Source organism: Pipistrellus hanaki, assembly GCF_964339955.1.
Source record: "Pipistrellus hanaki genome assembly, chromosome: 2".
NCBI lineage: Eukaryota > Metazoa > Chordata > Mammalia > Chiroptera > Vespertilionidae > Pipistrellus > Pipistrellus hanaki.
Window position 1 is genome coordinate 55,930,870 of NC_140504.1, and position 26,871 is coordinate 55,957,740.

Here is a 26,871-nt window from a genome sequence, read left to right on the forward strand (position 1 = left end):
CAGGGATGTGTCCGCAACCAATGTACATGCCCCTTGACGGGAATTGAACTTGGGACCTTTCAGTCCACAGACTGATGCTCTATCCACTGAGCCAAACCAGTTTGAGCAAAGCATCTTCAATTTCAAATGTTAGTAATCATTGTACTATACCTATTACTATTCTTCAGACAATTCTTATAATACTTTTACTAACATAATGTCCAAATCATTTAAATGATTCATGAAATTTCTTGAGGTGGAAGATAATTAAAACATTTTTTTGTTTTGTTAATCCTCACCCGAGAATATTTTCCCATTGATTTTTAGAGAGAGAGAGAGAGTGGAAGGGAGAGGGAGAGACAGAGAGAGAAACATCAATGTGAGAGAGACATATCAATTGGTTGCCTTCTGCATGTGCCCTGTCCAGGCCTGGGAGGATCCTACAACAGAGGTGTGTACCTTTGTCCAGAATGGAACCTGGGATCCTTCAGTCTGAGGGCTGACACTCTATCCACAGAGCCAAACAGATTAGGGCAAGATGATTTTTTAAGATCTTTATTTCCCCACTGTACCACTCATGGGAATGAAGCCCAGGGACTGGCTAGAGGCATGTGGCTGTTCTCCCAGGCAGGGGAGTTCCGTCTCCTTGGAGCAGAGCTTTCCCCTAATTCCTGCCCCCTGTATGTCCCATTGTCAACTGCCACTAAGAGGCCACGGTTTCTGAGTATTGTAGATGTGCCTGCCATATTTGCTAAGGATTATATGGATTTAGTCTATTTGGACATCAAAATACTTAGCATGAAGACTGTTCTATAAGATTTCATTGTTTTTTGTTTTTTGTTTTTTCCCCTCATACTATCATGCATTGTACTCTATGGCTTGTAGTGTTTTTACATGCACTCTCTTGATCCTGTTGAATCTTGAGATAAGAAGGGTAGATGAGGAAGTGGGGGTTAAAAACAGTTGGGGGGTCTTGCCAGAAGTCCCTCTGCCAGTAAGTGGCAGACTCAGGAGGATACAAACTCAGGTCTCCTGTCCACAGATCATTCATTACACAATACTAGAGGCCTGGTGCATGAAAATTCATGCACTGGGGGGTGGGTCCCTCATCTTGGCCTGCCCCCTCTCACAGTCCGGGAGCTCTGACGGGCAGGAGGCAACCTGGTGATCAGGGGAAGGTGACGCCCCATCACACCTCTGCTGCTGTCATTGCTGGTAGCGCAAGCCTCGGCTGACCCTGGTTACCTGAGCCTTGTGCGGCCCTGGATGGCTGAGCAGCTGCCATCTTTCAGGGCATGGCAGTCAATTAGCATATTCTCTACTTATTGGCTGTGGGTGCTGCCATCTTTGTGACAGCATGACAGTCAATCAGCATATTTCCTCTTTATTAGATAGGCTTTCCTTCATCTAGGCTTCTCTCATTCTTTGCTGTAGTTTTTCTGAAACTATTTTTTGGTCCTAGTTCCTGGAAAAGTTGGTATCTTCAGGCCCTAAAAGTTTCATTCTCATTTGGTCTCTGACCTTTTACAGACATCCTCTGTTTTATTTTTTTTTTTGCCCTTAATGCCCTCACTTCTACTCAAGCTCCTATAAGACAGGTTTCCTGGGAACACCCAAATGCTCTGTGAGTGGACTCTTGGGTGAGATGAGACATTTTCTGCCTGCCTCAAAACCTCACTTTCCCCAAGTCCATACAGTCACTCTCAAAAGTCTTTAACATGCTCCTCAAGATGGGCCACAGTCAGGTACATTTCATCATTTATTTTGCAATCACATTCCAAAACTTCTTTTAAAAAGTCTATCCCTTAGTATTTAAGCAATTGCCTTCTTGATTGGTGTGGGTGTCCTGAAGACGGTCTTGTACTTGCTGAGAGGGCCTGATAAGTCTTAAAAGCATTCACAAGGATGTGGCCAAGAGGCCCTTCCCCAGGGACCCTGCCTATACAGGCAAAGGCTTCAGGGCTCCACCGACAGCTGTTGAAGTTGAAAATGCAAATAAAATTGTACCTTGTGGGTATGTGTGTGGTGTGTGTGATGTGTGTGTAATTTTGGATCTTGGGGAGAGATTGGTGAAGAGTGGGGCATAACAATAATTGAGTGCTAGCTTCTTACTAGTCAATTTCCTTGTGTTTTTTTTTTTTTTGAAACTTTCTAATAAAAATGTAGGTATATACATATTGCAAAGAAAAAACAGATTCAAGTGAGTAATTCCCCAAAGTCAGTAAGAGAAAAAGATAAGACTTGAACCCAGGTCTCTCTTGACTCCAATATCTGTGTGTGTGTGTGTGTGTGTGTGTGTGTGTGTGTGTGTGTGTTTGTCCTACATTGTCAGGAGATTATGAAATTTTTCTGTGAAGGCAGCATGGGCAGAGCTATCATTTGTAACTAAAAATAATACACAAAGCCCTTGCTGGGGATGTCAGTTTGTTGGAGTGTTGTCCTGTACACCAAAAGGTTGTGGGTTCGATTCCTCATCAGGCACATACCTGGGTAATGGGTTCGGTTCCCTGTCAGGACATGTGCAGGAGGCAACTGGTCAAAATTTCTTTTTTTCTCTCCCTCTCTAAAAATTAATAAAAAACATGTCCTTGGGTGAGGATTAAAATAACAACAACACAGAACTTCAGATATATCCACTAAAATGTCTTATCTTCATGACCCTCATACATTCTTCCACTATGGAGTAGGAGCTTTGCTGAAAAGCTATTACTCATAACTATTGTTTGAGAGCCAATTAATTTGGACCAATATATTTGGTCATTAAACTTACTGCAATAAATTGAAGCAAGATGACATTAGTTGGCACGTTCCCAGGGATTACGGGCCAAGTGGAGTTCTCCTATTGGCATCTCTTACAGGCTGTTAGCCATTCTGATCCACACTTTGCATATCTTGCGGAACCCTCCCAGATCTGTGTGAGGATAGACATGCTTTCCTGAAGCATTGCTGGGAGGCCAGGTGATCTGCCAAATCATGCAGAGCTGGGGTTCAGAGCCAGGTATTTGACTCCAAAGCTCTTGTTCTTAACCACTTAATGGCAACAGACGACACATACACAAAGAGAGGAAATAAGGGTGGGCGATTGGAGAGTGTCATGTCCTTTTTTAAAAATTTTTTAAAAATATATTTTTATTGATTTTTTTTTTTTTTTTTTTTACAGAGAGAGAGAGGAATAGAGTTAGAAACATCAGTGAGAGAGAATCACCTATCAGCTGCCTCTTGCACACCCCCTACCTGGGATATGCCCACAACCAAGGTACATGCCCTTGACTGGAATCGAACCCGGGACCTTTCAGTCCGCAGGCCAATGCTCTATCCACTGAGCCAAACTGGTTTTGGCTATCATGTCCTTCAACCAACAGCCCCCAGGAACACATCTACAGATAAATAAACTGGGATCATGACTCACTGCAGGGATGGAGAACATACCACGGGGAACAGTGAGGTATCTCAGGCCGAGGGAGTTAGAAAGAACTGATGGGAGCACGTGGGCTTGCTTGGGTCATTTGGGGAGGGTCTGAGGAAGCAAGGTGGGATACGGCTCTAGGGGATCCTGTCAGAAAGCGGGGACAGTTCTATGGCTGTGCACCTCAGTAGTTTTATCCATAGGGAGGGACTAGCAGGAAACTAGAGCTGAAATAGGTGAACACATAATAGCCACTCATCTCAGCCAAGAAAGGGTGTGGAGCATTTTGTGGGGGCATGGTGACCTTGTGTGTCTGTGCTTACACAGAATTGTGATGTGGCCTTGCTTTGCCTCCTTTTATCTTGGCTACAGAGTAAGCTTATCTGAGGTTGGGATTCTATGAGATTGCTTATATCTAATAGGAGAACAGCATGACCCAGTTGTGAGGGCCTGGCTAGCTTCTCACTGTCAGGGGCTTCTCTCTTTTTTCTTTTTTCAAGATGAACTCAGAGTAGAGGCCATTAGAAAGTAGGGAATGATGGCACCATTTCCCTTTAATCCAATTTTCTCGTGTGTGTGTGTGTGTGTGTGTGTGTGTGTGTGTGTGTGTTGGGAGTTGGTGGGGGGATGGAAGGAAACAGGGTTGGAGAAGAATCTGGGAACTACAAATTTGTCAGGAATCTTGCCTTTTTTCAAGATTTCTTTTGGATCTTTTCATTGGAAATGGCCATTTGAGCCTTATAAAAATGTCACACATGAAAGCAAACTCAATAGCTTATAACTGGCCTCCTCTGGGTTTCTTCTTTGACTTGGTCTCAGGTATAGGACATGATAAGGATCTGGGTGAGGTGAAGAGAAACGAGGCAATACTATATACAGAGGGATAAAAGAAATTGTTCAGTCAATAGAAATGAGGAACCAGCTCAGTTTCCAATTCCTCAGCCTCAGCCCAGCTTGCCAATCAGGTTGGGGTGGAAAAGAGAGATTAGATTTTCAAACTCACATGACTATTATTATTCCTTCTTTTCTTTATGGGTACCGGGGGAGTACCTGATCTGCTGCTTGGAATGGAAGCAGTTCTTATTTATTCCTGCGGATGGGGAAAAAAAAAAAAAAAAAAAAAAAAAAAAAAAAGCTACCGGCCTGATAACAGGAGCAGCAGGCTTTCTAACATTCAGTGTAAGCAGCCTGCCTGCCAGGAGCCTGAGTAGCAAGCTGGGGAGGAAACGGTCAACCCCGAATGACCCGCTGGTGTTGCAATCAGGTAAAACCTGCCCCGGAGTACGGCTGACACATTTCTGGTGCTAGGTAATACTTTTTCCTTGCCGACTTGATAAGCAGGGGAACAGATGCTGGAGAAGTGGGAAGGTTCATACGATGGCTTGGTCTGGGTGTGCCGGAAGCCCAGCAAGCAGGCTCTCCCACTCTCTTTCCCCTCCCTGAGCTGGTGGGGCTGGAGGTGTCTTTGATGAGGCTGGGCCTAGGCCTCACCCTGAAGAGTGGCCTGGGACTCACTGGGAATCCCCTTTCTAGTGTCAGATGCCAGAAGGAAGAGGGGCAAGGCTGGGCTTCCTGGGAAGGCAGAGTGGGTGGAAGCAGGAACTGGGCAGAGCAAAAGCTGCCCTGAGGTTCAGCAGGAAGCACAGAAGCCCTGAATGGCTGGACCTTCTGTAGGGGAATCTTCAGGCCCTGGTCCGTCTTAGCTAAGGTAACCAGACATCCCGTTTTTGGCGGGACAGTCCCGATTTTAAACAATTTGTCCCGCGTCCCGCGGCGTTTTTAAAAAGATTCTTTCCAAAAATCGGGACATTTTTTTTAAAACGCCGAGGGACTTGGGACAAATTGTTAAAAATCGGGACTGTCCAGCCAAAAGTGGGACGTCTGGTCACCTTAGTCTTAGCCGAAAGGTGTGTCCTTCCCAAGTGTTGGGACCTGGACATAGTGGGTTCAGGGCCTTGTTTGCCTGTGGGAGAAGCAGAGCCTGTCCATGTACATCTGCAGCAGCACTGGCATCTTCTATGAAGGATGAGGCTGAGGCTCCACGCAGGAAGCTAGGTGGCAGTGGGTGGGGTAGGGATGGGGGGTAGGGGGAGGTTGGAGCAGCTGCTATAGGAGGACTCATTCTCTTTATTGTCGCTTCCTGGTAGAGAAGCAGAAGGTAGGATTTAAGGAGCAGCAGGTGGGCCATCTTGCCTCACAATGGCTCTTTGCTGCTCCCAGGGCTGGCTGACTCCGGTTCCTCCAACCAGAGACACATTTCAGTTACCAAGGAAAAGCCTGCAGAGAAGATGAAGAGTGGGGACTAGTTGTCACTCACCCCTTAGAATGAATCCTTTTTCAAAAGGGTTTTACTTTTACCTAGCTGACATCAAATCCCGAGGAGGATGGAATTTTGTGTGTGAAGCTTGAGGCTCCGGAGGGCAAGGCAGGAGCAGGCAGTGTTTGCTCAGCCAGTGGAGAGTGTGAGGACAGAGGAAAACCTAGTCAGCCGTGGGAGAGAAGGCTCCAGAACACGGGAGCGAGTGTGGAAAGGGAGACAGGAGAGAGGTGTGTCAAAGCTTTGCCCAGAAGCACCTTGGCCAGTTTAGCTCGGTGGATAGAGCATTGGCTTGCAGACTCAAAGGTTCCGGGTTTAATTCTGGTCAATGGCATGTACCTTGGTTGTGGGCACATCCCCAGTAGGGAGTGTGCAGGAGGCAGCTGATGGATGTTTCTCTCTCACTGATGTTTCTAACTCTCTATCCCTCTCCCTTCCTCTCTGTAAAAAAATCAATTATACATATATATATATATATATATATATATATATATATATATATGCATGTGTGTGTATATATATATATAAAATTGATTTTTATATTGAATATATATATATATATATATATATATATATATATATATATATATATATGGCTTTGCCCAGAATAAGTTTCTTCTCTCTCCTCCCCTTTTCTAAAAGACAATAGACAGAACCTTGTCAGCCAAGTGTACGTGTCATTTATCCTGACGCCTAAGCCCTGTCCTGGGAGATTGGGTGAGTCAGGGGCAGGACAAGCTGGATGTGTGTCTGGACCTGAGCCTTTATTCAGCCCCCTGTCCTGGGAATCACGAGTCAGGCTGCGACCTCGGCTTTCCCCTCGGGTGTTCAGCGGAGGCTGCCCTCTGCTCCTCTCTTGTCTCTCCCTGGCCCAGGGCTCAGCCTAAGACACAGGAACCTGGTCGGGGCATGGTATTGGGGCACTCCTTGTGACGGAGTGGCCGGGAATAGGACCTTAAAGTGACAGGCATCTTTTCTTCCTTGGAGACAAGTTAGTAGCTGGAGTCAGAGATGTTTCCAAGCGCAGGAGGCAGAGGACTTGAGGAGCAGCGGCTCCATGGCCACTTCTGGGCTTAAGTGCAGCGGGAACAAACAGTAAAGGTAAACGTAGAAGTTCTAACCATTGGACTGCACAGCAGGGTTACTGGTGTCCAACAGGAAACCCGCCCTTATTGAGTCCTCATTGCCTAAACTTCAGTTCCCAGGAATAACAACAAAAGAAAATGAACACATGTAAAAGCCCTCTTTTTTTTATAAGACAGATGTTGAATTACATGAGCTTCCTTCAGGGCCAGAAATAATTCAGAAGAAAAATATTTTGACAGTAAACACAAATCACCATAAATCCCCTATCTAACAGCTGGCTTGCTTCTCTATTTGAAAGGTGTTTCCATATAAAACAGGCCTCCACTTTGTCCCAGGAAGTCTACATACTTTTAATAATGGAAGATTGAGGCTACTAAACATATATCACTCTACAATGTCCGAGAGGAAGTCTTAGCCATTGCTAACTCAAGATTGGGCATGGTCCTGGGGAGTAAAAGGGTCCCAAGCTAGCATTAAAAGGATCACTCAGGTCTCCACAGAAATAAAGGCAAAATATATATTTTGGCACTTTTTCCTTAGTTCTTTTACATGGACAACACTGAGATGAATGAAAATATTTGAAGAGGTCTTGTAGAAAGCAGGGAGAAATACAGGCAGATTTGCTGTCTACACACGGACTTGGCTGGCTGGGATAGCACAGGTTCCTGTGAATGTCTTTACACCCCCAAATGAAAACTAAACAGGGATGGGAGACATTATTACCTACTTTCCAAATCCTCCCTCTCTTTCAGTCCATAAAAATGTTGCAGAATCCTAGGGTAAAAATGCAGGTGGAGAAAATTCCAGGAGCCGGAGAGCCTAAAGGACTCCGTACCCACTGACTCAGCAGCTTGAGGGAGAACACAGGTTCCTGTGGGCACACATGGAATATTAGGAGAGAGTACAGTCCCAGCACTGAATCCAGAGTCCGTGGGAGAGGTGGGACTGTGGTGACACTGTATTCTTAATATTCAATTCTGCTCCAGTAGAACATGGTACCCAGAAGAACCCAAAACTAGAATATAAAAGACAGAAAAAAAATAGGGAATTAGTTTAGGAGCATGTCATACTTGGGGAAAAGTGATGTTAGGTTCATTCAAGTTTTGACACTAGATTTTTAAGGGTAATCTTCCCTTAAGCAATGCCAGTCATTTCTATGTCAAACTAGCCCCCCTGGGAAATTCTTCCTTGTTCCTATCAGGACTCATTACCCTCCAGTGCAGTGGTTCTCAACCTTTCTAATGCCACGACCCTTTAATACGGTTCCTCATGTTGTGGTGACCCCAAACCATAAAATTATTTTCGTTGCTACTTCATAACTGTAATTTTGCTACTGTTACGAATCATAATATAAACATCTGTGTTTTCCGATAGTCTTAGGCGACCCTGCTAGCAGTTCTCAACCCGTTGGTTGAGACACCTGGGTTCATAACTGTAGCAAAATTACAGTTATGAAGCAGCAATGAACATAATTTTATGGTTGGGGGTCACCACAACATGAGGAACCGTATTAAAGGGTTGCAGCATTAGAAAGGTTGAGAACCACTGCTCTAGTGGATTCCTACGTCTAGTCTGTATCATTTTTGGAATATGAGTTTCTTGCTTCTAATATGAACTTCTCTTTCCAGGGAGCTCTTTCTTTCCCCTCAAAATGCTTGTGTCCTGGAAGAGCTGCCCCCCCAAGAACTCAAGAATTTGCCTCAGATAAAGGGGTAGGTTATCTGGGTTCTGTGGCAGACCTGCCACTCACTCCCTGCATCTGTAAAGTAATCTGAGAACATCTTCACCAATCCCACAGTGAGAAGGTTAAATGAGAAAGGAAGTAATTAATAATAGTGCTTAATGTTTATTGATAACTTACTATACACCAGGCACCATTCTAGTTGCTACACATGTCACTCAATTCAGTGCTTCCAAAACCATAGGAAGAAACTGAGGCAAAGAGAAGTTAAGTAACTTGTACTCGAGGTGGTAGAACTAGTAGGCGGTGAAGCTGGGCGTCAAGCCCAGGCAGTCAGCCTCTGGGTTTGTCTGTGGAACCCCTGTGGGAGGGCCTCTGTAAGCAGCCAAGCACTGGACGTGCCCAGGAGCACTTCTTAAGCTCTATTCTTAAGAACCCTGCTGAATTTCTCTATTCCTTGTCAGCTAGGAGTCTGGCTGCCTACCTAGCTACTGTTGTGGGGATGTGACATGATGCCTTGTCTCTAGCAAGCCTTCAATAGATCTAGTTCCCTTTCTTATTTTGAATGTCTAGGGGACTTCCACAATCCAGGGTCCCGTCCACTTGATGACTGCAGAAATATCAAAGGTTTCAACTGGACCGGAGTTCTAAGATCCTCAAAAGCCTTTAAACGTCAGCCCATATAGTTCCTGCTAACATGGCATAGTAGAAACTTCACTGTTATAATTTTTCATTCATTCAAAGGGTTTCCAAGCACTTACTGTAGGCCCTGATAGGCACTGGGGTACACAAAGCAGCTGGGGCCAGGTTTTGGGCAGAGACAAACACCTCAAAGAGGATCAGTTCCGAGCTAGCGGTGTGTGTGGGGTGTCTGAGGGATCACAGACTTCTCCAAGGAGGTGCTTTTCTCCTCCTTCCTGCCTCACCCAGTTTCCCACCCCAAACCCAACATTTTTTTAAAGTTTGGTGCACAACACCTGAATGGGCCGGTTTAGGGGTCCTCGAAACAAAAATATTTGCGTAACAGTATTAATAATGTATTTTTACTGTTTTCACATTTAAATAGATGATGCAGAGGCAGTGGAAGGTAAAACTACTGGCATCTTAGCAAAATTCAAGGCAGAGGCACTAAACGGTATTATTTGCCATTGCATTCTTACTGCTATGCACTTGCAGAAAAAAAAACAAAAACCAGTTTTGTTGAGAATATTACAGTTGTTCCCTTTCCCCCCTGACCCAGTTCCCACCCCACCCCAAGCCTTAACCACCCCATTATCTGTGTCCATGTGCAATGCATATATGTATACTATAATACTCTCAACAATAAAGATTTTTTTTTAAAAGCCAGTTTTACTTGAGATTGTCCTTGACGGAGCAGTAAAAACCAATAATTTTATTAAATGTTCATCTTTGAGTACACATCTTTTTAACATTCTGTAGGACAAGAAGGAAGCATGCATAAAGCAGTTTTGTTGCAAGCTGAAATACGATGGTTGTCTTGAGGAAAAGCACTTAGGCGATTGTTTGAGTTGTGCACTGAATTGGTTATTTTTCATGGAACACCATTTTTACTTGAAAAAATGACTAACAGAAAAGCTTTGGCTGTTCAGAGTTGGGTGTCTGTCACTTTGAGAAAACTGACAATATTTGTTGAGAGTGATAAATTTGAGCTTTCCAACAAAAATCATAAAACTTGTATTTGTCCCCACATGCTTGACAGCATCCCAATGCTTAAGTTCTTTTCTAAAGTGGCAATGTCAGTGAATGCGATTTCTTAGTATCGCAGAAAGAAATTGACCAACATTTGGAAGATCTACATAACACTAGGAACCAGTATTTTCACAGATAATCAATGTTATAGAATCATGCACGGGCAAAAAGATTTATGCCAAAAGCAAGCCAAAAGCAAGCAATGTATCCTAATGGAACAGAGTCTGAAAAGTTTGTTGACATAGTTTTAGATTCCATATGGCAACTAACCCTCAGAATACTACTTTTCAGGTTTTGGGTAATACCAAAGAAAACTCACATTTATCTTTCGGTAAGGCTATTGGAACATTCTGTTGTTGTTTTTTTCCAACCACATATCAGTGTGCGGAATTTCAAATCCTTCAACCTAAGCAACATATTGTAACGAATGGACTGAAAAAACAAACGTGAGAATCCAGCTGTCTGCTATTAAGCCACACACTGAAGAGGCTTTAAAAAAATGTAAAACAATGCCACTTTATCACTACTTAGTTGTTTAGGAAAACAGTCATTTCTCCCACAGAAAAGTGTGTTGTTAATGCTAACACACATTTTGACATTTCTGTGTTACTCTCCAATAGTGTGAAAATCCATAGAGATAGCCCCACAGACAAAAGCTCTTGGGAAACCTCAATAATTTGAGACAGTAAAGGGGTCCTGACACCAAAACTCTAAGTCTGCTTCCCTAATGCAATGACTCTTTATCTTGACAGCAAATTAGAATCATCTAGAAATTAAAAAAAAAAAAAATAAATCCTGGATCCTACACCTAGATTAACTGAATTGGCATCTCAGAGGTTGGGGTCCCGGCATGCTTTGGGTTTTCAAGCTCCCCCAAGAAGGTTTTTATGCGCAGCCAGGGCTGAGAGCCTCTGCTCTGCCCTCTTGCTGTCTGTGCATCTAATAACTCGGCAGTGGGACGGGTGAGACTGCCTGAGGCAGCTCTTTGGGCGGAGCTGGGCAGTTCAGTGCTTGGTGGGAGCCATCTAGATCAGTGTTTCCCAAACTTCTCTCATGATGAGAATCACCTGGTGGAGTTGTTAAAACACAGATTCCTGAATCCCAACTAAGAAGTGCTAAACTAGAATTTTTGAGAACATATAGGTAAAATTGCATACCTAACTTAGTGCTCTGTATATAAAATCTGTCTTAGAGCACTAGTTAAGTATACAATTTTACCTATATGTTCCCAAAAATTCTAGTTTAGCACTTCTTAGTTGGGATTCAGGAATCTGTGTTTTAACAACTCCACCAGGTGATTCTCATCATGAGAGAAGTTTGGGAAACACTGATCTAGATAGATAGCAATCTTTGACACCTCAGCATAATGAGCTAATGAGATCTGAGACCTGGAGGAGCAGGCAATCACTCTGAAGGATCTGGTTAACAGGGCACATCTTTTTCCTAAAGGGCAGGTAACTCCCCACCTCTTAAGGAATGCTGCTGTCCTTGCTCAGGTGCCAGCAGTTTCCTGACTAGCTCTCGGGTCCAGGTTTGGTTTCCAGACAGTCTGGTGAGGTTGGGCTAACGAAGGGCAATCTCAAAGTTTCTCCTTATCACTGTCCTCTCAGAAATAAAGCATGTGCCAGGAAATACTCACAGTCCAGCAGAGAATGGCAAATCCAAACCAGGCAACCCCCCAGGCATGTCGGTTCATTGGTCCAGAGATTAGTTCATAGCAGCCCTGGAGGAGCGGGTAATTCCACATCGGAGTGAGAGGAGACAGAAAAAAAAAAAAAAGATGTAAGAGATGGGTGAGGCAGTGACTGTTATGTGAATCAAAGTCCAGTTTAACATGACCAAGCTATTTCCACACCTCCATGGACAGCCAGTTATTAACAGTACTTTGCCTGGGAAATCCTATATAATAAAAGGCTAATATGCAAATTGTCCCCTCTACCAGGAGTTCAACCAGCAGGCAGGCCGGCCAACCACCCATGTACCCTCCTGCCTGGCCACCCATGCACGAATCTATATATAAATCTATCTATCTATCTATCTATCTATCCTCTCAGTGGCCAGATTATTATGCAATCAGAGATCATAATAATCTGGCCACTCAGTGTGTGTATATATTCGTGTAAACTAAGGCCCGGTACATGACATTTGTGCACTTGGTGGGGGGGAGTGTCCTTCAGGCTGGCCTGCACCCTTTAGCAGTCTGGGAGTCCCCAGGGAATGTCCAACTGATGGATATCCTTAGTGCTGCCGTGGAGGCGGGAGAGGTTCCCACTACCGCTGCTGCACTCACCAGTCTTCAGTCCAGCTTCTGGCTGAACTGGGCTCCTGCTATGGGACTGCACTGACCACCAGGGGCCTCCTGTGTTGAGCATTTGCCCCCGGTGGTCAGTGCACGTCATAGCAACCAGTCGTTCCGCCATTGGATTGTTCCACTGTTCGATTTGCATATTACCTTTTTATTATATAGGATATAAAAGCCTAAGCAACTGTTAAGACCAGTGGACTGAATGACTGGTCAACTGGTCACTGTGATGTGCACTGACCACCAGTGGGTAGATGCTCAATGCAGGAGCTCCCTTCCAGTGGTCAGTGTGCTCCCACAGCCAACCTCCCCATGGCCAGCCAACCTCCCGTGGTCCCTCCCCCTGGTGGGCTGGCCCAGATTGGCCCAGATCAGGACTGGATGAGACACCCTGATCATTCCTGATCACCAGCCAGGCCGAGGGACCCCACCCGTGCATGAATTCATGCACCAGGCCTCTAGTAGAAAATAATCCTGTTGAACAACTCCTCTATATCATATTTACTTTATTATTCAATCTAACCAGCAAAAGTTTATGTTATTTTTCTGTAATTACCTCTGATTAAAGCTTTTTTTTTTTTTTTTTAAGGTGTGGCTATTTTCTTTTCTGTTTTTAATTTTTCCTTTATTGATTTTTCAAAAGAGAGGATGTGAGAGGAATAGAAAGACAGAATCATTAATAAAAGAGAAACATCATCCATCAGCTGCCTCCTGAGTGCCCCCCACTGGGGATCAAGCCCGTGCAATCCAGGCATGCGCCCTGACTGGAAATCAAACCTATGACCTTTTGGTTCATGGATTGACACTCAACTGCTGAGCCACACCAGCTGGGCTGTTATTTTAGTTTAACATCAACCCCTGCCCCCCCCTCCCTCCCCGTATTGAATATGTGTGTAATGTAAAGTAAATCTTAATGAAATTTGAATTTTTTCCTTTTCAAAAGATTTTATTGTTGATCTGTTCAAGGGCAGAGTTGCTTTTTGATTTGTTTGTTTTTAAATAAGAGTGCTCTGTTCTATAAAAATCAGAGGTGGTTGTTGTCTTAATCATGAAAGGGACCCCTATATCATGCTTTCTAAATTTTCATTTATCATCATATTTCAACATATATTTATTGTTTCTAGTGAGACCTTGAAGAGGCTTGGTGTGCATGCAAAAGCATGATTCATTTTTTTATTAATCAAATTATTTATTCATGCATGCCATAATCCAGTAAGTTTTCACATATGGCACACTCTGTTCTAGTCACTACACAAAGTGCTGGAGTGATACACACATGTAGGGTTAAACCTGCTCTATGACTGCCCTCCACTAAGCCCTGGGAATGTTCTTTGTTTAATGCAAAAAACAGCTGGTTCCCTGAACCAGAGTTTCACTGGAAAATGTCCTCGAATGGCTGACCTTGAAGTTTAGGCTCCCCCTAGAGGCCACAGGTGGCCACTTGAGATTCTGTCCTTTCTGCCCCTGCCCCAGTCCCTTGTTAATCCATTGGCATGCCCTGCCTTTGCTATGCCTTGATTTCTCCCCAATTTATTCTTCTCCATCTATGTCATAGGTACCTCCAGTCATCTAAATGCTCAAATGAAAACTCTTGAAATTACCCTTAACTATTTTTCTCTTATTTGACTTCAAACACTTAAGCAAATCCTTTGAATCTACTTTTACAATATATCTCAAATCCAGACACTTAGTACTTCCTGCTACCAGCTTGGTCCTCACTCCAGGATCACTACAATAGCCTTCTAACTGGTCTCCTTGGGGACTGAGTTCACCCTTGGCACTCTACTAGTCTTTATAGTTGCCAGAGGGATCCTTGTAAAACATGAGTCAGATCACTTTGCAAAGCAGCTCAAAACCCTCCAATGGCTTCCCATCACCCTTCAAGTGAAATCCTAAGCCTTTACAATGGCCCACAGGTACTGGATGATATGGCCCTTCCATATCGTAGAATCTCTAGAATCCAGAAGCTGGGGGAACAGAGAGAGAAACCAGTTTCACTGCCAGAGGCTATCTTACTGCAAAGCTAGTGAGTTTGAGCTGTAGGGCTGCTCATTTGCAAGACCCTTTCAAAGCCCTGCACCTGAGTGCATTTTTTTTTTTTTTTTTTTTGGTTGTTCATTCTCATTGAGGGTATTTCTCCATTGATTTTTTTTTTTTTTTTTTTTTTTTTTTTTTTTTTTTTTTAGAAAGAGAGAGAGTGGAGGGGGAGAGACACACAGAGAGAAATATCCATGTGAAAGAAACACATCGATCAGTTTGCCTTCTGCACAGGGATCAAGCCTGCAACTGAGGTATGTAGTCTTGACTAGATTTGAACCTGGGATCCTTTAGTCTGTGGGCCGATGCTCTATCCTCTGAGCAAAACTGGCTAGGGCTGTGCATGTTTTAATTGTTTTGCTTAAGGAGGACCATGCTCTATAAATCTTATAAGCTTCAGTCCTCACAAAACCTTTATCCATCCTTGCCTTCCACTTTTCCTTCGCTCATTCTGGCTATACTAATGTCCCTCCAAAAAGTGAAGAATGCTCTTCCTTTAGGGTCTTTGCACTTGCTGCCTCCTTTGTTTAGAACCCTCTTCCCCAATCTCCTTTAAGCGAGGGTCTCATTTCTTTACTTAATTCAGAACTATGTGCAAATATCATCTCAAGTAATGATTACAAAAATATCATATCTGACACAGCTGATAATTCACAAACACTCCCATATTTACTGTTCACTTGATCATCCTGTCAATCCTGGGAGTGGTCATTTGTCCAATAGTCTGTATGAGGCTATGGGATGGGCACTCATCTGTGACAAGACAGAAATGGGTCTTTCTCTCCTGGAGCTCACAAACAAAAACCCAGTTTTTCCACCTCTTCTCATTTAGTGCCTTTTCATCATCACTGTGGTGCGTAACTGGACCTTTCTTAGCTCCATCCATCATAACATTTTCGAGTGTAATGATTTAAACTTGCCCACTTGCATTTCTGGGGCAGATGGACCATTATTCAAGAATATGCATATCTGCATCTGACATGCTATGTAAAATTCTGGTTCATGTCTATTCTTACCACATTTATGATGACTTCTCTAATCTTGTTAGCATTCACTTGTACAATGTAGAAGAAAATGACAACATGGATGTTGAAAACAGAACCATTCATATCTTAATTCGCCCACCAACCAAATATTTATCAATGCCTGCTTTGTGTCAGGCATTATGCTAAGTAGTGAAGATATAGAACTAACTAGAGGCCCAGTGCACAAAATTCATGCATGGGGGGGGGTGGTCCCTCAGCGCAGCCTGGACCCTCTCCAATCTGGGATCCTCTCACAATCCAGGACTGCTGGCTCCTAACTGCTCCCCTTCCTGCAAGCCTGATCACTCTCTAATCACTCCCCTGCCAGCCTGATTGACATCTAACTGCTCCCCTGCTGGCCCAATTGCCCCCAACTGCCCTCCCTTACCAGCCTGGTTGCCCCTAACCTCCCCTGCTAGCCTGGTTGCCCCCAATTGCCAGCCATCTTGTGTCCATATGGGGGTGGCCATCTTAGATGTTGGAGTGATGGGCAATTTGCATATTACTATTTTATTAGATAGGATAATGCATGGCCCTCAAAGGAGACTAATAGAAAAAACTAATAGGAATAAGTACTTATAATATAGTTCCAGGTGTCATCTGCAATAATAGAAGAGAGGTATATGAGGCACCAGGGTGGCCTATTTGTAAGAATCTGGGGAACAGGGATGGGGAGAATTAGAAAGGATTAATAGATAAGAGATTATGTTGAGGTTGAAGGATGAGCGAGATTGAGAAAGTAGGAACACAGAGGGTCAGGGTAGGAGAGAGGAATTTCAGGATTCAGGAATTTGGGGAGCAGGTAAAGTGATAATGAGTTTATAGTTGTGCAACTGGTGGGTATCAGAGGTGGAAGTGTCAAGGACAAGGTGAGGCCAAGGAACTGTAAGCATTTTCTGACTCCCAAAAGTGATAATTACATTGTGCATTATAATTATAGGCAATACATTTAATTTTTATGCAGTGTAAATATAACCGATTAAGACCTAAAGAACTAAATGAGGATTGATTTGAATGACTCTGCAAAATAATCTGAACCATGTCCTTTTCTGATGGATTTGACCATTCCTAGGCCAGGCACCCTTCCAGGTGTGGCTGGATGGTCAGCAGGGCTGCCCTTCATGGTGGAAGTGCACTTTGTATTATTTATTCCAAGACTAAAGAGTTGGGCACTTCTCAGTTATTTAACAGACTGGCACACAACTAGCTTTCCTCCAAGTGGTTACTTGCAAAGCAGTGCACGTCATCTCAGAGGCTGGCTGTACAAGTGTGAGCATTCTCTTCAGGGCTTCATGGGAATGTCTCCAAGTTCTTTCTTGGCTTGGAGTCTGGCTCTGGAGCCAGACTGCTAGCATTTGAATCCTGACTGGCATTCACTACCTGCGTGGTTTTGGGCAAGGTATCCACTGGAATGTCTGTATTTCAGTTCGTCATTTATAAAATAGAAATCATACTGGTGGGCATTAAATGAGTTAATATATAATATGTATGGCACTTGGAACAGTGTCTGACATTCGGTAAGTACTCAGTAAATGTTAGTATCCATCATTATTATATCATCCTCATTAGGCTGGAGACACCTTTTCAAAAACCATCTGTATGTAAATTACCTTCTACCCAAATCATTATTCTAACGTTTTATTAAGATTATCCTGTATGATTACTGAATAAGGAATGTGGATACATAATTACGGCATTTACCCTCAGCAATTTTCATTGCTTTGGAACTGGCAGATCATTCCTTCCAATTTACATTTTGCAAAACTAGAGCAAATCTTTGCTGAATGTAAACAGTTTTTGAGACTCCACTTCTATACATTGTACGAATCGTTTTCCTTTAAACACAGTTGGATTTTGCTATTGCAATTCTCACGTTCTGTTAATTTCATTAAAATGTGAAACTTCCCCCATCAGCCCTCGATCAGGATTCACATATTACTAAGAGAAGAAAATAGCATAAGGCTTGGGAAGAAGAATGCAAAATTCCTTACTGAGAGACGATTACCTACAGTAACCAGTATGTGGCTCATGAAGAGCCGAAGAAACTCCTGGCAGGCGTTGGGGGTGGGGGAGGGGCGGGGGACCCACCTGGCTGTGATAATAACCAGGCACGCCTAGTTTGCAGGCATCCACGTTGAGAGGTTCTTTCAGCTTGTTCATGACACAGCACTGGCGAGGCCAGGGATAGTCCGCATCGTTATTCTCCTTCCGGAAGGCAGATGTGTATTTCTGCCAGTCTGATGGGCCGTTCACACCACAGCAACCGTCCTGTGGGCAGATGAGAGTTACAAAATGCTCTTCCATGGTCCTTATTAGAGCCATCAATGCAGCAGCTGAGATTTATGGAGAATGAAGATATAAAAGTGTACCTAGTTTACATTTACTCAAAGTGCCCCAATGAGAGCTGAAGGTATCGATAACTTACATTTTAGAGTTTGTAAAGATATTTTTATATTTATTATTTTACTAGCCCTGAATGGGCTTTGAAACATTTGATAGGTCATTTGAACTCTTTGAACCTCAATTTTCTTCATTGTAAAATTGGGATAAATAAAGTACCTACCTCATAAAGCTGTCGTGAGAATTAAATTAGTTAATACATTTAATGTGTTTAGTACTCTGCTCGGCCCATAGTAAACCCTCAATAAATACTAATACTTAAGAAATACAATACAATGTGAAAGAGGCATAACTAGGCTCATATTACATATGAAAAAATTAAGAATCAGAAAATTAAAATTTCTAGTGCGAAGAAATTATGACTAATTCTTTTGTTTTACTTTTCTATATTTTTAACATTTTCTCTACAGTAAATATGCATTACTTTTATAATGGGAGAAAATAAACTGAAAAAATAATCTAAGCCTGTGACACACAGCTGTGCCCCTACATAGGGGAAGATCTATTAACACGTAGCTAACTTCCTTATACTTTGGACAGAATTGAGGATGGAGGATAAAACACAACTGATATCACTTTCCTTCCATTTTATAAATTCTGCTAGAATACGTCAAGGGAAGAAATGAAACCTATGGGCATCTCTCAAGTTTTACAGTAAATATATTCAAGCAAACTTGATGGTAAATCAACTACCTTTAAGCATGTCCCTTTTTGCCAGTGGATTGTGGGAAATATCTTACCAAAGAAAATGATTATCCTGTATTTTGACCTGAGGATTTTGGGCAAAGATGGTTAAGTTTGAGTCAAGTGTATTTCAGTCTGGATTTTTAAAAAGTTGGTAAATGGAATTTTCAAATGTGTAAACATTCATATTTTCATTTGAGGAACTTAATTCTTGTTAACAAGAGAATGACAGAAAGTGAAAAAGCGGCCAACGAATTGAAGGTCCAAAGAAGGTAAAAAAAAAAAAAAAAAAAAGTTATTGGAATGGGAATATTAAAATAAATGAAATAAATTGTAGAATGGAGAGGGAGAGAATTCAAAGAAGAAGTGGAGGCCATGAGGGAGTTTACTGATGACAGACTGAAATGTCGGTGTTGAGGTGGTGTCAGGGGTGGGGGTTTGGGAGCAGTGTGAGAGCTGGGTTATGTAGGGGATAAGAATTTATATCTGAACAGCAATGGAGAGGTGGTAATATTCTGAAATACTTGGATTTTTATGACATTTGAGGTAAACTTGGATAGGAGGTAGAAACAACTGGGTGATCAAGTCAAGTCATGACCCTTGGCCCTTAGGAGGACTGGACCATGGAGGTGTGAGAAGGCACTAACTAAGCAAATGGACAGTGACTGCACTTGAGTTCACTGTGAGGCAGAGGAGGCAACTTTTCATTTGAATGTGAGTGATGCCTGAATTCTAAGAGGCAAAGTGTGTGATTAATCTAAATTTCTTGACCATGTCATTATCTTTATCCATGCAAGCTAATCAACATCATGGCTTGAAATAAATATAGATCCAGGGATCCCTCTGAGTCATGTGCACACCTCCTGCCCCCTGCTGGTAAATAAGAGCATCATCTGCACTTGCCTACATCAAGTCCCTTTGTAAAGAAAATCCCCTTAGCGGCTGTTGTCCTCACCCTTTGACTTCACTCCCAACCACACAAACACTTTTGGGGATTTTTCTAGGCACAAAATGGCATCTTCCCATGATCACAGCTATTACCTGGAGCATAAGCCTGTCCCAGGTTCTGGTGACTCCATTGTTTTTCCACTGGTCATCGTTGTTTGGAGGGCTGTTGTTCTGGTACCTCTCCAGCATCTGCTTCAGGAAGAGGTTTGGCGTGAACTACAGAGGGAGGAGGCAATACAAGAGAAAGAGTTTGTTAGCACAATTACCCCCAAGGAGGCAAAGTGATTTGCTCGGCACATTGCTGTGGGCACTGAACACTGTCTCCTGGAGTAAATATTGTGCTCAGAGGCACTGAGTAGGGTTAGGGGTGAGTATGAGGCTGCTCTGGGTGGCTTGGCTGAAGTCCCCATGTAGGGAGAAATCCCCATCTTCAAAGAAATCCCCGGGAGACTGGGGTGGACAGGCATTGCAGGGTGGCTCAGGCTAGAGATTGGAGAAAAGAAAAGAAAGCAGGATGCTGAATTGAGAGGAAGTTTTAGACGTGGTGATTGGTGATTGTCCTGTTGGTGAGCAGTGGCCCTGGCACAGTGGTGAAGAGTATGGGGTTACAAGTTTGGACCCTGGGAGTCACACTGTCTGGATTCAGGATTCCTGCCTTTGACTTACCAGCTGTGTAACCTTGGACAAGTTATTTTACCTTGTTAGGTCTCATTTTTTCCATCTGTAATTGACAATAGTGATAATACACATTTAATAGGGTTCTTATTTGGATTAAGTAAAGTTGTTTATTTACTAGAGGCCTGGTGCACGAATTCATGCACTGGAGGGGTCCAGCAGGCCCACCCAGCTGGGGTGAGGGGCCATGAGTGTTTCGGTCATTTTACCATTCAGTCAATTTGCATATTACCCTTTTATTATATAGGATTTTTAATGTGCATGCTAGAGTGCCTGGTGTGGAGTAAGAGCTTAATACATATTAATTATTATCTTATTATAATAACGATGATCTGCATCTATGCTCTTGGGATTTACTCACAAAGTCGCGTTGTGTTGCTGCTGTGATACAAGATGCCACTTCAAAGCCATAGACGATAAACATCATAATGAAATACTGGGAGGAAAGGAAAAAAAAAAAAGAGAGAGTTACATTTACTTTCAAGGGAAGATTTTTTTAAAACAAATAATTGCTGTTTTTTTCAGTACAGAAGTGAGCAAAAGTAGGTCGACAATAATAAGAAATAATACAAGAATAAACCCTGTTTCATGTACTAACAACTGTTAGCCTACTTTTAGCCACCCCTGTATAGTCATATAAATATAATCATCCAATTATTTATTTATTAAAAATTTTTAAAATTTTGTTTTTATTGATTTCAGAGAGGAAAGGAGAGGAGGGAGAAAAATAGAGAAACATCAATGATGCCTCCTACATGCCCCCTCTTGGGGATTGAGCCTGAGACCCAGGCATGTGCCTTGTCCTGGAATTGAACTGTGACCTCTGGGTTCATAGATTGATGCTCAACCACTGAGCCACACTGGTCAGACATTCATCCAATTATTCACATGGTTATTCAACAAACTCTGTGATCAGCTGCTTGGAGTAAGACGTGGTGCTAATCAGCTCAATCCTCTCCTTTTCCTCAGAGAACAAAAGCTCACTAAATATAGAGTTTTCTCAGCCGAGTCTCCTGCATTTCTATTTTAACTGAGGAAAACAAATATAAGAGAATGAACTGATGTGTGTACGTGTGTGTGTGTGTGTGTGTGTGTGTGCGCGCGCGCGTGCGTGTTTATGTGTGTGTGTCACACATGAGCACATGTGGCCCTCACACCACACTGCCTCTATTTAGGTCTGGAAAATACCTGAACAACAAACGACCCCTGAATCTGGGATGGTGACTATTTGCAAGAGTTCTGTGTCTGCTTTCCTCAGCCCTGCACACACACTTTTAGACCTTGTGTTCTTCTGGGAAGGGTACCTAGGTCAGTGCTGGTGGGAGAGCGCAGGGAAACCTGTTCTTCTCCTGAGCACCAGGCCAGGAGGAAAGCTTTGGCTGGGGGTAAACAGCAGGGGCACCTCCAGAGGCCTCACAGCATTTTTCTCCCTGTGTTAGCTGCTGCCTTGCTCTTTGTCAGAGCTTGGCTGGCTTCTGTGAAAGAAGCTCAGGAACCCTTTGAGACTCTCTGGGAAGGAGGCAAGGGGGGCAGATGTTTTCTGTGTCAGCCCCTGGTAGGGCATCCTTGTCCTTCTCCTCTTTGGGGGCGTGGTGAAGAGTGTTCTCTCCCCACTCAGTTCTTCTGGCCGCATCAGGCACACATGACTGGCCCACAGTGAGACTGAGATGCAGCTGAAGCATGTCTCTAGGGACATCTGTCCCTCTCCTATCTTTCGCTGCATTCCTTTCCCCACCCTCCAAAAGTGGGGGTTTTTGCGTGGAACTAACTCACACTAGGGAACTAGAGAATGTAAATGGTCTGCATTCCCTGGGTGCCAGGACAAGGTCAGAGCACAGGAAGAATGAACCAACAAGCTTCTAAGTTGCCGGACTGGTTCATAAACATGGAACTCAGGTCCGGCAGCCTTGGGGTAGGAGAGTTGTTTCCGGATGGGGCGTTGGGTGTGGACCCCATCACAGTGTGCAAAACTATTGTCTTGAGCCTGGGGGCAGAGAGTAAAGGTCTTGACCCAGGAGCCCAGGGTTCTTAGATCAGCCGATTTTTACAAGATATCTCAAATTTACTTTCTTTAGAAAGTCAGGACATGTGGTTTGGGGCCAAAGAGCATCTGTAGGTGCCCAGAGTCAGAGCCTCCACAAGTAGGTGGTAGCTGAGGCTGTACCCTAGGCTCTTCTGGGATCCCTGGAAAGCAGAGGGAATGTGAAACACTGTAAGTACAGGACAACACACAAAATCATTGGCCTTGAGCTAAAAAGCAAAGTAAAAGACAAGGCTTGTTTTCTCTGAAAAATTTATATATATTTTGGATTTTATATGTTAATCTTAAATCCTATATTTTGTATCCAAGTTTTAATACTAATAATATAGTAGTTAAGAGGAAAAAAAAAATCTAATTATGAAGTTCTCACTCTGTCCTTTGGCCTATGAATTCTTGCCTGTACCAGTTGGGTGCATGCAGTTGGAAAGTATTCAACAAGGTCACCCTTGGGGGTCTTCTGCACTTGTGATAGCAGAAGGCATCCTTGGCCCCACTGGGTCACGCCTCACTGCAGGGAGAGTCTGCCCCTCCCTCTCCCATCTCACCTGGCACCTCTGCTCCCATAACCCCACGAAAGCATTGTGCTCAAGGAAGAGGAAACAATCCATCAACATAGGTCCAGGAGACAACTGTAGAGGGATTCAAGGTCTTACCGCCAGGAGAAGTTTCCTGCTAGACTTTGCGATGCCTACGATGCCCAGCACGGACAGGCAGAAGAGGCAGATGCCAACGAACATGCCGATCCAGGCTGCCCCGTAGATGTCATCATTGTCAGTGGCTTCAAGCAGTGGGTAGAGGCTGTGTTGGTCGGATACAAAGAAGATGCACTCGGCGGTCAGTGCGATGCCACACATCTGGGGGCAGAGGAGCTTCTGTCAGGATGGTGGGAGAGCAGCATTGGGGAGGGATGGAGAAGTGGCCGGTAGGAGGGAGGAGAGACTGACTCTATCCCCTACATAGGTTTCAGCAACTGATTCAAACTCCTCGTGGTCAGGAAATCAAACAGCTCCTTCCAGCCTACTAATGGGTTGCATGCCTCCATCCATATGTTGCTCTCATTGCTATTTGGGAAAAGACCCAATTTCAGACCATTATTAAGTTTTGGGGGCATGGGCCACTCAAACAATGTCTTCTTGTATGACAATAATGTCCCCCCTCCACACCAGCATCCAAATTCCTGGATTGTAATATTGTAACTGGTCCCGGTCATCTCCATCAGTGCCAGCGAACCACTGAATGTTAGAGCTAGAAGGACTTGGTGATTATCTTTCCCACCTTCTGAGTCACACAGAGTCGGAAGCAGGGCTGGGCCCAGAGCCAGCGGTCCTGATTCCTGCCCCCTTGCCCACCACAGCATGTCCTACAGCCTGGCCTCTGAGCTACTCTCACATTCCTCAGTGGCCTCTGTGTGATGAGAACAAGCAGACAAAAACATTTGCCCCCAACAGCCTTAAAAGCAAATGAAGGTGAAATAGGAAAGAAACACCAGAGCGGGCATGTGGTGGGAGTGTTTGGACGCCGACCTTTTACATTCCTTTGCTTTAAACTTAAGGAAATATCTATTTTTTCCAACCTATTCTTTTGATATATTACATAGCTATACTTATAAGTTAAATTTGAGCTAGTATATTTCACTAACACATTTCTTAAACTGAAGAAAAGATGTAGGGAGCCAGTAATTATATCATCAGTTTCCTTGAAACTTTTACTTTTTAAAAAGATTTTTAAAAACCCAAGTTTTAGAGAAAGAGAGAGAGAGAGAGGTAGAGAAACACCAATGCGAGGAAAACATTGATAGGCTGCCTCCTGTATGCCCCCCACTGAGGACTGAGCCCATAGTCCAGGCATGTGCCCTGACCAGGAATCAAATTGGCAACCTTTTGGTGCATAGGACAACACCCAACTGAGCCACACCAGCCAGGGGAAAACTTTCCCCTTTAATCCAGCTAAAATCATTACAGAAAGAACAGAATTGCCTGAAAATATACTCGTTACTTACACCAAAAATCACATTTCCAAAAATCAGCAGGCCCTGAAAGCAACGAATGGTGGAGTCCTCTTTGGCCATCTTCAGGATTTCCTCCAAGCTGGAGACACAGTTGAGAATATTACAACTTAATAGGCACAGGTGACAAATACCACCGCGAGCAAGTTTTATAACACAGCTAAGTCACACAGTGGTGTTTTCCCTTCTCATTTCAAAGCATCCAAACCAAAGTCATGACATCATTTAGCAATGGAGGAAATTTGGTCACTAACCTCAGTAATCACTGTAATTTTATAAAGAAAAAAAAAAAAGAGTCAAGCTTGCCAAAGTCTGATTAGTATTTTCAGGAGTTCTAGAAGGAGTGGAATAACAGACTGCATACTTCTGAGTGATGAACTGAAGTCCCACAAGTCAGCAAAGGCAGACCTGAGGTGGCGATGATGGGATGGGCCCAGACTCACTGAGGGGCCTTTGAATGAAACCCAAAGGGTTGACCAGAGTTGGCAGTTGGTTCCCAGAGGGACTAGAGGCAGTTGTTAAAAACCATTATTTTCAGAATATTTTGTTAGCTTCAAAAATAGTTGGCCCTTGATCTTTGGATTTATGAGCTTGTTTCTGCCCCATTTTGTTGGTTCGTTTGTTTTTTAGATTCACATAGAAGTGAAATTAGAGAATAAATTGTTGGTTGCTGAAGGGGAGGGGAGAAGTAGAGAAAAGGGAGGGGTTTAAGAAGGGTAAATTTCCATTTATTAATTAAGTCATGGGGATGTAATGTACAGCATAGGGAACAGAGTTGATTCAATTGTAAAAACTCTGTACAGTGACTGCTTACTGGAGTTCTTGTGGTGATCACGTCATAAAGTATATAAATGCTGAATTACTATGCAGTACACCTGACACTAATATAATACTGAATGTCAATGAGAATTAAAAAATAAATTCCTAAAACAGCAATTGGCAAATAAAAAGATTATTGCTACCTTAGAGGAAGAGTGGGAGAAAAGAGGGACTAGCATACTTAGTTCCTTCTACATGCTACTGCACTGGGTACTGTGTGTACTGTCATCTAAGTCTCATAACCCAATTCGGTAGGAACGGGACAAAGGTGAAGAGGCTCATGTTGCAGATGAGAACATTAAAGCTCTAAGTTAGGTAAACTGAGTTCCTGGCATTATACAACCAGTAGGTGCAATAGCGAGGCTGGAGATTTTGGTCTGTGTGACCCCAGAGCTCAGGCTCAGTGCTTTGTATGGCCCTGAAAATGAGCAGGATTCTCCCTCCCCTCGGACTCTCTGGAAGGAGCACAAGGGTAAGTGTTTGGCTATTGACCTGGAATCACCTTGAGAAGAGCCATCCACATCTTTCCATGTTTTAGTAATTAAATTAAGGAACCAACCACTTCATGCATTCATGCTTTAAATAAAATTGTTATTAAATGATACAAGCTGTGTTTTGAGTATACACAGAAATAAAATGTCAGGGAGATAGTGGTAGTCTAGGATTTTATGCTCCAGTAGGGAAGCTGAGATATGTGTCTAAAGAGTCATAATACAGCTAGGAAAATCTTAAGTAGAGGTTCCGAGGAGGGGAGCTGTAAGCCTTGAAGAATATGTGCGGTTTTTGATCAGCAGACTAGTGGTGGGTGGGTGACATTTCAGGTAAAGGGAAGGTGGGGGACTAGAGCCCGGAAGAGCCAGGAGCCCCTGTGAGATTGCAATCTAGTCAGTTTGGCTGAATCTCGGTTTGCATGGAGATCAGTGGGAGACAAGCCTTTTACGTGACTCAGCCCTTGGTAAATTTGAACTTCATCGTTACACTCTATTGTAAGCACCAACAACCTCCCAAGTAATCTTAAACATCTGTAAATATTTTCCCTTTCCCATTCACCTGAGTAGCTGTGAGAACTGAAGACTTGAAATTTATGTGTTTTTGGCTCAGAACTGGGCACACAGGGGGCCCTCCATCAACGTGTGCTGAATAAATAGGAGAATCTGGCCATTGTTACAAGACCCCTAGGTGTAGTTTCTGCTTAGAAATGCTGCTCATGTATTTCTGCTTGGAAATGCCATTGCGTGCTTACAATGTCAGTCATGCTTTCCGAGATTGTTACACGCTAGACTGAGGGCCTGGAAGGAGTTAATGCACGACCTGCACCGAGGGGAGCCTTGCTCATGGAGCCGGGTGGGTCGCATTGCTCACTGCTGGTATGCACAGACGTGGCTCCTGACTAGTTGGGTTACCATTTGAACTTGAGACGTAAGTAAACAGACCATGAAAGGTAGAAGTTCAGACAACACACGTATAGAGAGTAAAGGGCAAGATTCTGCAGAGGCCAAATCCAGCACCACTGCTGAGTAGGCACCCGTTTGCCAGGTGGCAGCCTATTTGTGGTGATTAGTTGGGCCGAAAGAACAGAAAATGCACAATTTGTTCTTTCAGCAAAGTGTGATTATAGCAACACCATTCAATGTAAACAGGACTGCACACAGGGAATAAAGGGGGAACTCGGGCCGGGGAGAAAAGGAAGAAGGTCAGGGAGGGGCTTTTATTGGCCCAGAGAGGAGCTGGAGGGACCTTGAAAAGGAATTTGGCC

The 26,871-nt window shown here is 43.5% G+C and overlaps 2 protein-coding genes across 3 annotated transcripts in view; both read right to left on the bottom strand.

Moving 5' to 3' along the window:
• Positions 1-23,826, bottom strand: part of ADPRH (ADP-ribosylarginine hydrolase) — a 433,494-nt gene extending 409,668 nt beyond the window's left edge. Inside the window, exon 1 of the mRNA XM_084871723.1 lies at positions 23,815-23,826. The gene's annotated coding sequence lies outside the window, so the exon portion shown is untranslated. The remainder of the gene's footprint in view (positions 1-23,814) is intronic.
• The window catches only part of UPK1B (uroplakin 1B), a 30,873-nt gene continuing 10,929 nt past the window's right edge, over positions 6,928-26,871 (bottom strand). For both annotated transcript variants that reach the window (XM_084871746.1, XM_084871747.1), the window contains 7 exons: positions 24,291-24,378; positions 22,945-23,145; positions 20,612-20,686; positions 19,669-19,791; positions 17,632-17,811; positions 11,819-11,902; positions 6,928-7,803 (listed from right to left, as the gene is read on the bottom strand). In XM_084871746.1, the coding sequence (XP_084727872.1) occupies positions 7,753-7,803; positions 11,819-11,902; positions 17,632-17,811; positions 19,669-19,791; positions 20,612-20,686; positions 22,945-23,145; positions 24,291-24,359 (783 nt within the window). In that variant the 5' untranslated portion in view covers positions 24,360-24,378 and the 3' untranslated portion in view covers positions 6,928-7,752. The remainder of the gene's footprint in view (positions 7,804-11,818; positions 11,903-17,631; positions 17,812-19,668; positions 19,792-20,611; positions 20,687-22,944; positions 23,146-24,290; positions 24,379-26,871) is intronic.